The following is a 17,736-nucleotide window of genomic DNA, read 5'->3' on the forward strand; positions in this document are numbered from 1 at the left end:
AGACTGACTAAAACAACACTGCTTCATACACCACTGAGCAACTTCCACTGAAATGAATCGCTGCATGGGGGGCGTGGCAGTCAGCCCTCTCGTTTATATATAACTCTATGGGGGAAACACAGCTCATTCCAGTTGCCTTACGGGGCTTCTGTCTCTTCAGAAGAGTGCTAATTTTCCTCCATATGCAGAGAGGAGGTGTAATGGGGAGGGGGATGGCCATGTCAGTCGAACAGGGTTGCGTCGTACTGTCATGAGACAAGGAATATACCGCAAGTAGAGATCGGCCCGGACGGTTATCTCAACCGTCCGGGCACCTATAGGCTGCTGAGCCAGCCTGACGGCGTGCCGCGGGGTTTGACTCCTGATCCCGACGGCCTTTGCCGTGTGTCGTCCCTACCATCTCTCTCCCCATTTCCAGTCAGATTACTTTCAACCTATCAATAAAGGCAGAAAAGGCCTAAGAAATATCGTAAAAAAAATAAAGAATCTGCAGCATATCGAAATCGGCCATAACGGGCATAAAAATGCCATATTGGTATCAAATCGGTCTCAAAACAATCCAGATTATTTTCACCGACATTTATGACGCAATAATAATGGGACCGTCAATGGCTTTGTACTCGCAGCCTGTCTCAGCTGTTAGTGGGGAAAAAATGTAAAAAAAAAAAATCAGCAATGAGTTCAATATAAATATAATATTATAATGTAATATATCGGAATAGGTATCGGCCGATATGATCCTGGAAATAATCGGTGATCGGATATCGGTCATAATTCCAATATGGTGCATCTCTAACCGTATAAAGAGTATAGAGTAGTATGTGCCACGGGCCAAGTTGAAATGAAATGACCTTGTATTCTGAATACCTACTATCTTCTCGGTCAATGAGGAACGATTCAAAACAAAAGGGTTTCACCTTGGGGGAATAGCAGTATAGTCCAATGCATGTGAATTCAAACTGCAGTGCAACTCCAAAAGTATCTGCTGCAGTGGCCTATTAAATGCCAGAGAACGCTCCCTAGCTTTTATGGGAATTCATCTGGCACTACAACATATCGATCTGTCTCCTAGTCCACGTTTCCAATTCACTCGACTGTGTGTGAGACTCCGATGACTGTCCGTTTGGAGCATGACAGTGAGTGACTGTGACCGGTGACCGATAAGATAATTTAATTTTTAACCTTTATCTATCCAAGGTGCATGGATTCACTTCACTCTGATAGCCATGCTCTGCTTCCCACGCACGCACGCACGCACGCACGCACGCACGCACGCACGCACGCACGCACACACACACACACACACACACGTTGTCACCCGTATCAATATGAGACTACATGGAAATCCCGCACACTGTCTTCACTTACAGCAGTATATAGTTTATTAGGCTACGTTTCGGTCTATTACGTCGAAGGTCGCAATAGACAGGAACGTTGTAGCCTAAAGGCCTTCATACTCCAGTTTTAGGTGATAAGGTGACCACCTAAACGGTGGTTATAGTAAAAACAGAGATATATTGTTGGGGTGAGCGGTGAGTCGCTTACCACTGCAGCGTGACGTCATGTTTTTAGTTTTTTTTTGTTCGTTACTTTATCACCTAAAACTGAAGTATGTATGAATAGGCCTTAATACTGCTGGCTGCCTGCTCCGACGCCACGTCTGTCCTAGTATAGGTGTGCAAAAGGACTTTTCTCTACAATTCTATCATTATAACATTTTTGTTTGAGGGAAAGGAGACAATTCTTGAAGTGTAGTATATGTATGAGAAGTATGTGTTTTCGGGCAATTTAATAATCGTGAAGAAATTAGAACAAAACTAAAATAGCCCCAAAATGCTACGGTCAAAGACTATCTGGTAAAAACCTTATATATGGCCATGTGCCATTGGGTTAGCTCATTGTTCGGCCGACCAATGGTGTAATTTCATCAGTCACTAAGTGACTGATGTATTGTGACGGAATTCATTGTGATGAATTGTAAGTGACTCGGAGACATTTTCCGTTTATAGGGCCTGAGGTTGAGGTCCAGCCAAGAGAGAGAACACATGCATGCAGCAGCCAACAACGTTTTACACTGCATTGGCAGTATATATACTGTATTCCCACAACACTTCTAATTCCCCAGCGTACCACTTGTAATCAGCTGCCAATCAGGTGAAGTGCCAGACCGGAGAATTGTGATTTTTTTCTTATTTTTTTTAGTTCTTGTTTTCCCCCCAAGGACTTTGCGTGTTTGGACTGAGAAGGTATCTCGTACCGTCCATCCACCCGATCGCCAACACACAGAATTATTTTAGTCATGCATTGTGCAGTACAACGCTGCACTAGATATATATATTTCTGCTGCCACATCATGCTGATGTTAACCTAAATCAGTGGTTCTCAAACTATTTCATGTCAAGGACCCAAAAAACTATGTTATTCGGGCGGCAGTGGCTCAGGGGTAGAGTGACCGGATGGAAACCGCAAGATTCCCAGTTCGAACCCGGGCTCCCCCAAGGTTAGTGTCGAAGTGTCCTTGGATAAAGGTGCTATATAAATGCACCATTTGCCATTTATTTATTGGCCGCCAACCCCCATCTGAAAATATGTTGTTCCAGGGAACTCCCAGGAGTGAAGATACTAGTTAAAAATGTTTGCTGTGAAAGAATATATGTTAAAATAATTGCCCACATTTTCACGACTTAGCAGTCACAAAATAGCAGATCTACAAGCTCTGTTTTGAAAATAATATTTTGAATAGTTCAACTAGCCAATCTACAATGTAGATTGGCTATTTTAACTATTCAAAAATGTTTTGTTCTTAGTCGCTCTGGATTAAGAGCGTCTAGTAAATGCCTAAATTGTAAATTGTTTGTAGCAAGAAAGCACCAAGAATGATGTTTTCTTCTCTTTTCTTCTAAACTTTGTATTTCCTACTGAGTTTTTCACATGTGTTTAACAGTGTCTCTTATTAGCCCAACCTTGACAAACTTATGTTAAGAAGCTAATGCTAATTTTACCACTTGCATACTTACACTAACTGGCTGACTGACTGCCTAACCTGAAATAGATATAACTAGAAAAAGTGCCCTTCTGGGCACAGGTCTCCACCAGGAGGATAGGACTGTGTGAGATGTTTGGCAAAATGTTTAGGATTAATATAAACATGTTTTTGAAGCATTTTGTTCCAAAAATGTGTTTTGCAAAAATCAACCTGTTGGTGGCGCTATAACAGGCCAATGTGAAAAGGGTGAGATATATTCCTCAGCCTAGTAAGAAAATGTGTGAAAGATTTCACGTAAATTGCATGCTGCGTTCATGATTTGAGGCTTTTGTTCAAAACGGGGCAATCTTGCAAACTGTGAAAGCCAATTATAGCCAATTAGGATGGAATATGAAATATCGGACAGATCCGACTTGAGCACATGACCATAGAGATACTGTGTAACGATTTGTGAGATTTTTGGACAGAATCTGGAGGAGTAATATCAAAAAATGTGTTTTACAAAAGTCGGCCTCCTGGTGGCGCTATAAAAGGTAGATGCGGAAAATGCAGGTCAAAGGTTTGTCCTTGGCCTCTAGGGAGTGTGCATGCAACGTATCACGCAGATCGGTGCAGTTTTAGGTAAACAATGTGAAAAGCTGCCTCATGGTGGCGCTATAAAAGGCCGTTCTGGAAAATGTGGGGCAGAGGTTCATCGTTGGCATCCAGGGAGTGTGTGTGCAAAGTTTGGCATTGATCGGGCCAACGGTGCCGGAGATTAGCTGATAACGGACGGACGGAAGGACGGACGGAAGGACACACGGACGGACGGAGTGCAAAACATACTCTCTCCCCATGCCTTCGGCCTGGTGGAGACAATAATATAATAATGTTGTCATGTTAGACACTGACCCAATTAACTACCATCAGTACATTGGTGTGACACAGTTATATACTCACTGCTGGTTTTAAAAATGGATGTCTTTCTGTGTGGAGTTTGCATGTTCTCCCCCTAGGGTATAGGTAATTATACCCTCCCAAAAAAAACATGCAGTAATCCTGTTCTCTAAACTACCTCCCCCTGGCCAGCCGGGGCGCCTGATGGAGGGGAAAGGAGCTGGTTGAAAGAGCGTGTTCCTTCCATGCACTACGTCCGACCAGGGAAACTCCCCCCTGTCAGGTTAAATGAAGCAGCATAGACGCAATGAAGCATGCATAGAAGGAAGCATGAGGTCAGTCCGTTGCTCTCCACAGGTTGGCGGAGGGAGTGTAGAGCCCAGGATTACATTAGATAATTGACACTGGGTGAAAAAATTACAAAATCGTGGGATACAAATTATAGGAAAAATAAATACAAATGATGTCTATATGGTGTAAAATCCCCCATGTTTTTGGAAGTGTGCTTTGTTAATAACTGAATTCTTGGTAATATACACGTGTGCATGCACGTGAGACAGGCATAAGCTGTGTGTATGTGTGTGCATATGCATGAGTGCGCGTGCGTGCGTGCGTGCGTATTCAAAAAATAGATGCCTCATTGGCTACTGCAGTTCGTTGGAGCCATGTGTGTTGAAGGAGGGGCGGAATAATTTACACTGGTACGACAGAAGAGTGGACGGTACACTACGTCACGTGGAGTCAAGGTACTACTGTAGGTCTGCAAAAATACTCACCAGTACAGATACTCAAGCAATTTAGTACAGTAATTGTACTTTGTTGCTGTGCACCACACAGAGTTATATATAATCTAGAGACCGGACAACCCCGCCCCCAGCTATTTATTTCAATGGAAGCTGCTCAGTGGCGTTTGTAAGGACCCGGAAGAAAGCTCTACTTTCTGCACATTTCTCCATTCGGAAACCAAAACATCTGGTGTCCAAAATGTGGAAGTGCTAACACGCCTGAACGTGCCCGAATCGATTCCCGTTAAAGCCCAGCTGCGCGCTCTTTTGCTCGTGGGGCTACAATGCACAGCCCAAACCGGCCCACCTGCAGTTCCAGCTTTGGCCAGTATAGGGGTGCCTCGGTGCACCACTGTTCAGTGTTCAGTGCTGTACATTTACATGGAGTCCAGCTGGAGTTGTGCTCTCTGGACGACATGGAGTCATTCCCTGTCCCACATCAGTATTGTTATTGGCATACTGCTGAAATGACTTCATTAGCAGAGGAGGATGCACTTGAAGAGGCAGGAAAAAGACGAATGTGAACTTGTTTATCCTCACTAGCGCGTGCGCACGTATGTGTGTGTGTCCGTGCATGTTTACCATATTCACACAAACGTATAGTGGACCCCCCCCCATGCACGGACACCATGTGTGTTCATTGAAAACCATTACATCAATTACATCTGTGTCTGCGTGTAATGAGCACCAGGTCGATGGGAGCAGTTATCAGGGCCGTGCATTGTATCGACTGCTGATGCTATTATCTCAGTGAGACTCTGGAGGCCAAAGCCGGGCCGGACCAAGAGAGAGAGAGAGAGAGAGAGAGAGAGAGAGAGAGAGAGAGAGAGACAGAGAGATGCTGAGGTCACCCAGAGAACATGGTAGCCATGGATTATCGCTTGCTGTTCCGCCCACTACATTTATAAACTCTGCTTGTTAAGGAGAGGTAATGCATGATGCGGCACAACTGTGTTTTGGTCAAAGAGAGATGGCAGAGATTTTTTTTGTTGGTGTAATGGTTTGGTTGTGAACTTGTGATCTGCCCGCAGGCCTTGGTTTCATTACCGGTCGGCTGCCAAGCCTGGCCCGGGAACGCCAACCCTCTGCACCGTGAACCACTTAAGCTTTTTATTCCGTGCCGCGATCTTTAAAGCCTCAAGCTCACTTGAAGCTTTAAAGGCTTGAAGGTAGTATATGGAAGAGCAGTGAATAAAATGCATTTCTTTGTTTCATGTATTATTATTTAAACATATTTTCTAAAACCAACAACAAAAATCGGAATAAAATAAATCTTTCTTTAAGAAGAGACTTAAATAGTTCAATGGACTGAGCACTTTTAATATAAATAGGGAGGCTATTCCAGAGAGTGGGTGCTGCAACAGCAAAGGCACGATTACCTCTGGATCTTAAATTGGTTGGGGGAACAGTCTGCTGGCCGGCAGACCTCAAAGGTCTAGCTGGAGTATAATCATCCAAGAGTTCAGATAAGTATGAGGGGGCCAGCCCATGTAAAGATTTATAAACAAATAAAAGTATCTTAAAATCAATTCGAAACTTAACAGGGAGCCAGTGCAATCTTGCTAAAATGGGGGTGATGTGGTCGCGTTTTCTGGTGCACGTAAGGAGGCGAGCAGCTGCATTTTGAACTAGCTGCAAGCGCCTAAGAGAAGACTGTGTGATTCCGACATACAATGCATTGCGGTAATCTAACCGTGACGAAATAAATGCAAGGATGGCCATTTCCAATTGTTTGGGAGGGAGATATGGTTTGATTTTAGATAGGAGTCTGAGTTGAAAAAAACTGCTTCTTATCTTACCACTGAACTAATCTGTTTATCAAAGGTAACACCTAGGTTTTTGACGGCAGAACAAATATTAGGGTTGAAAGGGCCCAGGGTTGTGGAAGATGGAGTGTCGTGGCCGAAAATTATTATTTCTGTTTTGCTTTCGTTGAGGTTCAGGAAGTTGGAGTCCATCCAGGTTTAAACATCAGCTGGCTATTTCAGTCGGACTCTCGGCCACCGTACTTTGTTCTTCGTCATATTAGCTTACCGTTCAGAGTAAAAGCGGCCATGTCTTTCCGGCAACCCAGAGCTTCTATTTTGAAGGAATCCCGGCACTGATTGTGTTAAGACTCATCTCTTTTCTATGGCCTTTGATCCTTCCTGATTTAGCAGATCTACAAGCTCATAGCGCGGCACCGAGTGCCACGCTACGAGCTTTGTAGGTCTGCTATTTTTGAAAAATTGTGAAAATGTGGCACAAATCTTTGAATATATATTCTTTCAGAGTGAAGGTTTTTAACTCAAATCTTTGCTTCTGGAGGGTCCCAAGAACAGCATATTTTCAGATGGAGGTCGGTGGCCAATTACATAATAATCTTGGGGGTCCTTGACATGAAAATGTTTGAGAATGACTGACAGAAACATGTTTTTTTTCAGAAAACTGTCACGATTTAGAAGGCATTTGTAGAATCGTCTAAATGGGTTTTAAAGAATCTCACAAGGCTATTTGGACTATTAAATATAAATATAGGCTTTATACGTGTTTCATTCATGATGTATTTTTGTAAGTTTGGGTCGCTCGGAGACTTCAAATATCTCGTTTGGGTCTCAAGCTAAAACGTTTGGGAAACACTATTGTATAGTGCATTTGAGGTCGTACTAGGCCTACTGTAGCTTCAAGTCACAGTGTCATCTCACCGTGATGCTTTTTGTTTTTACATTCGCTTCAGTCCATCTTTCTAGACTGTCACATTTGCTAGGTTTACAATTTCAAATATGCAAAGCAAGCTCTGTGTTCATCCAGACAAAAAAGTTCTGCAATTGATTTTATTAAGACTTTTTTCTACCTTGTCAGCTATAAAGCTATCCAACAATTTAAGCATTTAGCAGACACTCTTATCCAGAGGGGCGCAAGGCAATCACATACATAGAATGCAGAGAGACTAAGTGCTCCTCAGTGCCTGAAAGCAACTAAGATCCTGCAGGTAAACCAATAATCTAGCATCTGTCTACTCTAAACACTATTGTTATCAAAATAGCAATGTGTACATTGAAACTATAACAGCGAAACAATGAACGTAGCATCAGTTAAAATAACATATGCATTGAGGATTTTGGTCAAGAAAACAAATCTAAGCCATATCTCGATCAATCGCTATAGCATCAATCGAGGCAGAAGGTGGCAGGATGAGTGAATTCAGTGCTATAGGAGGCGATCCATTATGCGATTATTTTTTTTTCCATAACAAGCTTGCTGAACTACTGCTGTATTTCATTCCATCTCCAGCTGGACCCGTTTGGGGGAAGGAAAAATCAATATTCCATCTCCTTTCATCACTCAAAAAGTATTGTTTCCCCCAAGTTTTCTTCTTCCTGCATGCCGTGTTCATTCATAAACCTGATTGTCCGGGTGCACTATGTGCTCTATTGAGCTACTGGCAGCAACACATTTGTGACAGTGCAGCTATTTGCAAGATTAGCGAGATTAGGAGTGACAGACAGACAGACAGACAGACAGACAGACAGACAGACAGACAGACAGACAGACAGACAGACAGACAGACAGACAGACAGACAGACAGACAGACAGACAGACAGACAGACAGACAGACAGAGAACAGCAGGATGGGAAAACCAGACAGCAAGACACTGAACCCCTAAACTGCTCCTGATGTGCAGGTTGGTGCCTTGCATGATCTCCTATGTAAAACGCTTTGGATAAAAGCGCTATATAAATGCACCAATTACAGGCGGATACCCTTGTGCATGGTCCAAACCGTATATGAAGACGAGATTTAACTGAAGAAGATTGGGAATATGGATCTGCAGGGTCTCAGAGTCGAATTAATACCACAGACTTTGCCGTGCACCAGCCTAACGTGGTGCAAAAAAGATTAAAGTGTGTGCTTTCCTTAAGAGCATCTAAAAGGATCAAAGCCGAGATACCCTGACACACATCATTACGCTCTTTTGTTCTGAGATCTACACATAATCCCACAATAAATAGAATGATCACTTTGCAGGTTGTAAAGGTGTATCCCATAAATGGATCCGATGGCAAACAAGAAACCGTGGATTAGGTTGGATTAAGACCCAAGACAGTCGAGCGCCGATTGGATGTGAATCCACATTGTCAGCATTATGCAGGTGCATGGGGACTACAAGCTATGAAAGGGGATTACCAGGCATGTAACGATTTATCGCAAATCGATTCAAACTGGATCTTAGTTGCTTCACGTGCTCCATCCCTGATGATGTCACGTGATGTCACGTCTTCTCTCACCCCAACCAACTAACCAACCAACCGACCAACACACACACTGACAGGAAATGCACGATTACATAGTTAACTACGACCTTTGGTCGCAAAAATACTCTGTTACAAGTAAATGTCCGGAATTTGGCATCAAAATGTACTTTAAAAGTACCAAAAGTAAAAGTATTCATTATGCAGAATGTGTTGTGCCACAAGCTCCTCACGTTCCTATAGTCCCTCCCCTGCACGACATCATGGGGCAAGGGCCGGGCGTCTCCCTCAGCCAGCACAGGTGTGGCTGATTCCAATCGGCCCAGCTGCTCCTCAATCACCATCAACAGGTGTGGCTGATTCCAATCAGCCCAGCTGCTCCTCAATCACCATCAACAGGTGTGGCTGATTCCAATCGGCCCAGCTGCTCCTCAATCACCATCAACAGGTGTGGCTGATTCCAATCAGCCCAGCTGCTCCTCAATCACCATCAACAGGTGTGGCTGATTCCAATCAGCCCAGCTTCTCCTCAATCACCATCAACAGAGGCTGCCAATATTAGCTGCTGAGAGCCTGCGCCCGACGCTTGGACGTAGTGTAACCGGCAGTTTAGAACAGTCTCTAGCGTGCATTAGGTTTAGGTAGATTTTCATATTGTAGATCTGCTATTGTTGTAGTAACTTTGTTCCTCTGTTTTGTTCCAGGCTCCCTCCTCAAACACAGTGTCTCCCAGCTACACCGCTCCTTCCACCCTTCCCGCGGATTTCCCAAACCCTCACAAATTCCAGCATTCCCCTCTCGCTCCCAACAAACGTAAAGTTTTGTATTTGTTTTGCATCCCTTTCCTTTCCACGCCATACACGAAGGCATGCAGCATTCAGGAGAATTGAATTGCCTTTTTCCGAATTCTCCTGAACTTGAATGCAGCTTTTTGCGCTGAAATAATTTGTCCTCTGTGTATGAAATCCAGCAGCATCTTCTACAAGAGATCCGCTATTTTCAAATTCTTTGGCCAAACTTTTCCCTTTTAGGGAATTTCAGCTCCTGCCTCTCTTAACAGTCTCTGCAGTCTTTGCCCAAAATAGATTTTGATCTTTTCAAAATGTGCACCATAGGCTACATTTCCCCATAGGAAATGGATGTATTCAATTCAGTAGCCGGTATATTATGATAAAAATGCATGTATCAGAGGAGGGATATGAAACGTGGCTCTGAGGAGCAGCCATCACAGCTATATCACAGTGACTCATCTATCAGGATAATGTCAGCATGCGTGGCTTTGATGTGACTTTGATCCTCCCTGAATCCCAGATGATGCCAGGGTTGCAGGAGACGATCCCGTATCCATGCCCTCGTGTCATTATCAAAGGAGGCCATTTGAAATGCTTTGCGCTGTTATGTTGGAGATTCGAGTGGGGGAGCAGAGTTTGTTGGCACAAACACACTAGCGTTGAGAGCTTGCAGATCAGCTAGTAGTATTGAAAATAAATACATAAACGTTAGGAAAATCCTGCGTGCACTTAGTTTTACTGTACAATTCTGAGCGGTTGGCAGGAACAAAAATGAGACATATAGTAAAAAATATAGTACCACATATTAGAATAGCACAAAAATGCTGCAACTACAGTGCAAATCAGACCTTATTAAATCAGATTATTATCTTAATCTTTATTACACGGCTTGGTTGAATGCTTGATTCTGATTGGTCAATCGCCGAATTCAGCGGTGTGTTATTTCTGGATAATGACCGCTCCACTCTATAACAGACCAATGTCTAATCAAAGCCTCGGAGCACCTGCTGCGCCACCACTTGATTTACTGCTGTTTCCAACATGACAATTGTGAACTGCACACACACACAATGTAATTTACAGCTAAACATTGTTCTCAAAAATGTTTTTGAAAACATTTGAGCGAGAAATAGACGATACAGTACCCGAAAATGGATTCTATTTGATCAAATCACTTCCTTGTTTTCCGACAGTGCAGCAGCTGGGCAGACGCCAGCCAGCGTGACTCTTTACTTTCATTACCGTAAGCAAGGAAATACCTAATTTTGTTGTGATTTGCTTCAATGTATTAATTTATGGATTAAGTAGCCGTTTAATAAGCTGGATAATGCATGGTGCTAAGGCCACATTCACACGTATCAAACACCAATAAAGCAAATGTGTGGTTGTATTTTTGTTTTTTTGGGCCACCACAATGCTTTTCCAATGGGAGTCACGTGGTTTGATCAAACATTTGTGTTTGATTGCTGATTTCTGGTCGTGTTCTGCCCCTCCCCCCCATCAAACAAAAATGTTTGGTCAAACCATGTGACTCCCATTGGAAAAGCATTGTGGTCTGTGGTGGCCCAAAAAAACAAAAAAACAACCAAACATTTGCTTGATTGGTGTTTGATACGTGTGAATGAGGCCTGAGTGGTCACTGTTAACCACCTCCACTTTGCGTCGGTGGTTAATCACCCTGTCGGTGATCTCTGTCAACAATGACCACTCAGCCATACATTATCCCTTACATATTATCTGATGTTCTGGTGCTGCATTTTTCTAAAACCTTCAAGTAGCTAAGCTGACTGATCCTGCGCTATATAGGATCATTAAGAGATAATTAATTCTTAGCTGTCCGTCATTGATGAATGGACTCAAATGAATGAATAATGAGGATTAATGAATCCAGAGTCAGTGAGAATGTTCTCTGTGTAGCTTTTGTTTTACTTTCTTTCACAACGAGACCCGTTGCAGACGTACTACAGCCCTGGCTGACCCTAGTCAACGAAGTACGTGGTCCTTAAGTTGTTCAAGTACTGGATCATATCTTTTTGGAATGTCTGCTTTCTGTAGTCTGTCAGAGAGAGTGTGAGTGAATGGAGAGGGTATAGAAGACAATGTGACATATGATGTCACATTTGTGACCTTGCAGTAATTGGATGGGACATATGAGAACGTCTGATTTGAAGGACGACATTTGTTATCGTCCTCCGTCAAATTAGATATCATAGATGGGAAAACAGCCCCTTGGCAAAGGCAATATAGGCAGATAGCTGGACATGAGAGAGAATTACACCAATTTCCAGTTTCCACTGATGTGCAATATGAACAACATCCTCTTATATTAAAATGGCCTCTAGAGCAGGGGTGCCCGGCTGCCCGCACATTTTTGACTTGAGAGCTACTTTCAAAATGAACAGCTCAACAAGATCTATACCCACCCAAAAAATATGATCCCATTGTTGAAAATAGCAAAAATAAATATATATATATATATATATATATAATAATACCGGAGGGGGCTTTGAAATTGCGGTGGTGGCATTACATAAAACACACTCGGAATGGGAAATAGAGGGGAAAATGGAATTGGTGCTGTTTTGTTTTGTATAACTTTGTAATGCTACTGATGTTTGTGCACAACACTCTTGAAAACAAAGTATTGCATTGTGGGTTTGAGCTGATAGGCCCTATTTGATGTCAATCAATGAAGTCACCTTAATTCAAGTGGCAGATACCTTTTTTAGGAATATAAGGTGTAAACCTTAGTTTCCAAGTCTGTCAACCTCTGTTGAATAAACTTCAAGATTCTGACTTCCTCGCATTTGTGTCCTACTTGAAATACATCTTCTTGTAGGCCTACATATTACACAAATTACTATGTGAGTCGCCACGCCAACAGAATTATTATCAAGTACGCTGACGACTCAATCATAGTCAGCTTGCTTGGTGATGATGAAGTTGGCCATGGCCAAATACTTGAAGACTTCCTCTCTTGGTGTGGGGATGCTTTTCTCCAACTGAATGTCTCAAAAACCAAAGAGATGTGTGTAGACTTCAGGAGATCCCCCCCAGTTCCCCAGAGCAGTGTTGTCCATGGTGAGCAAGTTGACCTGGTGACCACCTACAAATACTTGGGCACTACATTTGACAGCAAGCTGAAATTCGATGTAAACTGTAATTTGCTGTGTAAGAAAGGCCAACAACGCCTCTTTTGTTCGAGGAGGCTCGCCAAATTTCAAGGTCGATAAATCTCTAATGAAACTGTTCTACAGTGCATTTATTGAGTCAATTATCTTCTTCTCCATCATTTGCTGGTACGGAAACCTGAACATAAAGGACAAAAACCACCTTGGTAGGATTGTGAGAACGGCCTCAATGATAGCCAGAGTACATTTCAGTAGCCTGGATCATGTCTTTAAAAACGAGATGCGTTAAGAAAGCCAAGTCCATTTGTACGGACAACTCCCATTCCCTCAGCTCTGAGTACAGGCTGCTTCCTTCCGGCCTTCGGAACTGCCATCCTGTTTTTATTTTCTATGTGTACCATGTTCTTTTTTTACTGTGTTTTATGTGATTCATGTGTCTGCCTGTTATGCTTTGCTGTAAACCAAATCGCCCTCCGGGGACAAACAAATACATGAACCTGAATGAACCTGACCTGGGGCCCGTTTCATGAAACTTGGATTAGAGATTAAACCGGGATTTAACAGATATCCTGGTTTAATATATCCTGGATCAGCGATTAACCGGTTTCATGAAAGCTGGTTAATCTTGCCAGATTAGTTTGTCAGTTAACCTGGATATGTTGAGGCTTGATTCAGTTTCATGAAAGCAATGCCACACTAGTTACCATGGAAACTAATGCTGTGGATTTAGCCTGCTCCGGACCAGGCTAATCTGGTTTTGGTTTAAATCCTGGATTAGTTCATCCAAGTTTCGTGAAACAGGCCCCTGATCTTGACAGTTTGTGATGAAAACACACAAACAACGTGTCCAAACTGTAGGTTATATACAGTCACTAGCAGCAATTTCCTTGCATTTAAAACGCCGTAAACACATGCAGTCACACATGTGACATTCCAAACAACAAAGCCACACACAATTACCTATAGGCAATTAGTGGAACTGCCGCAGACCAGCAGTAGCCTAAGGCAGAAGCAATTCATAATACAATGCTGTCCATGGTTGTGCCATGCATATAACAGTAATTTACATTGCATCCTTTCTATTGAGTGAGGTAATATTGATATGCCATACACAGTTATAACTGTGGAGTTCTGATCTTGTTTTAAGGATAATTTCAGCATCAACAACATCTGGCAACGCCAACACCCAACCACCAACCACCAGTCACCAGTGTGTGTGTGTGTGTGTGTGTGTGTGCGCGCGTGCGTGCGTGACAGCGTGCGTGACAGCGTGCACGCGTGACAGCGTGCGTGCGTGACAGTGTGCGTGCGTGACAGCGTGTGTGACAGCGTGCGCGACATTCATGCACAGATTCCACTCAAAAACATGGATTGCTGTGCTCAAAAAAAGAACATGAGTAGAGTATTGAAGACGAGTGTGATGATGCAGTCAGTGGAATATAATGAAATGGAGAACGACAGTTGCATCATTCCCTTTGAAGACTGTGACAGGTATTGACATAGGCCTGTCACAAGTATTACATAATCGTCTAATCACAATTATTTTTGTCATAATTGTCATAATCGTTTTCCATGACATGTTTCCATGTTGAAAAATAGCTGATCTACAAGCTTACAATGTGTGTTGTAAGCTTGTAGATCAGCTATTTCCGCTATTATTTTTTTACTTTATTTTTAAGTAGGATAAAAATAATGAATATGCCAGTCATTTATTTGTATATTTCAGTTCTTTGTCAACCCAGTTCATTTGTTTGATTGCAATGTTCTATGTCAAAAACCCAATTAAGTTGATTATTTATGAGCCATTTAATCGTCAACTTACGTGTAAATGTGTAATTTACACGTAAGTGTGGCCCTATAATCGACACAAAGCAAAAGCAAAACAAAACACAACAAGGACACAGAGTGAAGTAGGCTAATATACCTCTTCTTCTGTGTCGAGCTCCTCCTCGCTGTTGATGGGCTCCGGTGCTTTGATGAACCACCACTGGATCTCCAGATACACCGATGACGTTCTGCTTCGGAAAGCGCACGCCATCTCAATGTTCTGGCCCTCCTTGGTCGTCAGATTGGCAGGGAGGTCTGTGAATCGCCCTGTGGGGTGGTGGAGTGGGGTGGGGTGGGGAGATTGTTAGTGAGTGGAGTGAGCGTGCGTGCGTGCGTGCGTGCGTGCGTGCGTGCGTGCGTGCGTGCGTGCGTGCGTGCGTGCGTGCGTGCGTGCGTGCGTGCGTGCGTGCGTGCGTGCCGGGTTGGTTGTTGGTTGTTTGTTTAATTCCATTATGAATTACTCCCAGTGGTGGAAAAAGTACTCACATTTTTCACTTAAGTAAAAGTAGCAATACTGTATTAGTAGCAGTGCACAAGTATTGGCTTCAATATGTACTTAAAGTACCAAAAGTAAAAGTACTCATTATGCAGAATGTCCCATTTCAAGTTATCAAATGTATAACAAATCTTTTGAAAATAGCAGATCTACAAGTTCACAATGCGTCACAATATTTGCATCTGAGATGTAGTGGAGTAGAAGTAAAAGTATTGGACATTGGAAATACTCAAGTAAAGTACAAATACCTCAAAATTGTACAGTATAGGCCTACTTAAGTAAATGTACTTGTTAGTACTTTACACATTACTCCAGCCATGGGTCACCTTAACTATCAACCCATGCATACCTTCTGTCTTTCTATTTGTTTGCTCAGACAGAGTTCTTTAAAAATGTACCAATGGTGAGTACCACAGACGAAAAACAGTCTAAGTCCAAATTTCAATCTGACCCCTCCACGAAAAGGCCTCGTTGTCCTGAACCCTTATCTATCATTTATACATTATGGATCAATAGTGTGGACTTAGACTGTTATTCGTCCGTGGCATTTTAATGTACTATGTGGACAAACAGATGGGTGGAAAAAAATCAATGAATCTATCCCCATATTGAAATGCATAACAGCAAAATTGTAGGCGACAGACATTTCACTACACGCACTGCGTGGCACGCATGCATGTTTATTTTTCTTTCACTGCAGAATGCAGATCCGTCTGAATGAGAGACTTACAAAGTAATGTGGGGTTTATTATGTGTTAAGTTATACCTTCATGAAGATCACGAGTAAGACAGACAGACAGGCAGGCAGGCAGGCAGGCAGGCAGGCAGGCAGACAGACAGACAGACAGACAGACAGACAGACAGACAGACAGGCAGGCAGGCAGGCAGGCAGGCAGGCAGGCAGGCAGGCAGGCAGGCAGGCAGACAGACAGACAGACAGACAGACAGACAGACAGACAGACAAACATTCTCCAAAAAAAGAAGGGAACAAAAAGACGACAACATTTTGTGTAGAGAGATACAGCCTACTTATTAGTGGTTATATTAAGGGAGTCGCTGTCCATGGTGCTGACAAGACAAGCGCTCTGCAAGGACGAGTCGACGACACGAGCCAAGTCACTTTGCAAGCTTTACAAGTATAGCCGATATAGCTTTAATATGCAGGCAGCCGATCTCTTCAACAAGTCAGTCTTAATTCATGTATCCATAACTGATGCATGTATTCCGTTAGTAATTAAGGATTAATCGCTATACAGAATGACATTGAAATATCACCTCGATGTCAAACTGTCACATGCATGTTGACAGCATATACAGTAAACCCTTTCATCATTTTAGTCACTGAGAATATAGGGGTGATTTTACACAAATGTGTTGCGCACTTTTAACACTTTCTGGACCATCTGCATGTGGTGGACGGAGCAATTTTACACGGCAGCTTTTTTGTTTTGTTTTTCCCCTTTCTTTTCTTTTTTCTCCATTGAATCCTTACCTTCAAGTGAGAATCCAGGCTGGACACAAAAACTGACCAAGAAAACAAATCCAACGGTATCATGACGAAGAGAGGTCCACATCATTCCAACGGGCAAGGGGAAAGGAAATGTCACCTATACAGCCGAACGAAAAAATATAACCGCAACCCCTTTATAATTTCCACACTGAAACAAAATTGTATGGGCCAGCAGCAGCAGCGATCTTCAAACAGTTGCCGGTCCAGTAGTGTTTTTGAGCGCAGAATGCCAAACGGGCAACATGCTGTAGTAGACGAAAGATGGTCACTTGTAGCTCTCTTCAAGTTGTGCTGTTTCTTTTCCTCCTTATTTTTTTCTTTCCTGTGCCGCTGTGCGTCACGCCTGTGGACTGCACCGCTCTTCCGACAAGGTGTTGTGAAGGATGTGGAATTGCAGCAGCCTGTGTGTGTGTGTGTGTGTGTGTGTGTGTGTGTGTGTGTGTGTGTGTGTGTGTGTCACTGTGTGTGAGTGCTGTGCGCGCGTCGTGGAGGAGAGGAGACGGTATACGGTTGGTAGCGTGGCGCTGGTTCTGTAATGGCGTGGCCGACGAGTCTATACTAGCTGTAGCTCGCCTCGGACCACAGACAAGACTCACACCACTGCAAAAGTCATGCAGCTCTCTGAGCTCATGTTCACCTTAATTGTCTATACTAGATTTAACTGCGGCAGCGTTATTATAGCCCAATTGCCTATATCCTACTAAAAGGTTAGCTCTGATGCAACGCATTAGAGCTATATGGACTAATGGACCAGATACTAAAAGGTGTGGTATATATACATGCCTATATGCTATGTCTACAAGCTATATCACCAATTAATTTATCTTAAAATGTAGGCCTATACCTACCTGGAGCAAAACGGATTACTTTAAGTAATTCTCCTTGCAACACATTTAAGCCATTGTCAATCATAATCATTGCAATCATGCAAACAAGATGCATGCATGCATGTGTCCAACCCTGTTAAGTGTGTCTTATAGTCTGGAGATTTCCAGCGAGGCTTCCATATGACCAGCTGTCTAAAAGGCTATAAAACAACGTGGTTTGCATTAAATGGGAGTAGGGTGGAGGTGGTGTGTGTGTGTGTGTGTGTGTGTGTGT

The 17,736-nt window shown here is 43.0% G+C and overlaps 1 protein-coding gene across 1 annotated transcript in view; it reads right to left on the reverse strand.

Annotated features, from left to right (window-relative positions):
* Nucleotides 1–16,702, reverse strand: part of LOC306913209 (V-set and transmembrane domain-containing protein 2A-like) — a gene marked incomplete at both ends in the record, with an annotated part of 35,032 nt that extends 18,330 nt beyond the window's left edge. Inside the window, 2 exons of the mRNA XM_079489797.1 lie at nucleotides 14,727–14,896; nucleotides 16,618–16,702. Of these exons, the coding sequence (XP_079345923.1) occupies nucleotides 14,727–14,896; nucleotides 16,618–16,702 (255 nt within the window). The remainder of the gene's footprint in view (nucleotides 1–14,726; nucleotides 14,897–16,617) is intronic.
* Nucleotides 16,703–17,736: the final 1,034 nt, after the last annotated feature.

Source organism: Electrona antarctica (genome assembly GCF_951216825.1).
Source record: "Electrona antarctica genome assembly, chromosome: 20".
In the NCBI taxonomy this organism is placed as follows: domain Eukaryota; kingdom Metazoa; phylum Chordata; class Actinopteri; order Myctophiformes; family Myctophidae; genus Electrona; species Electrona antarctica.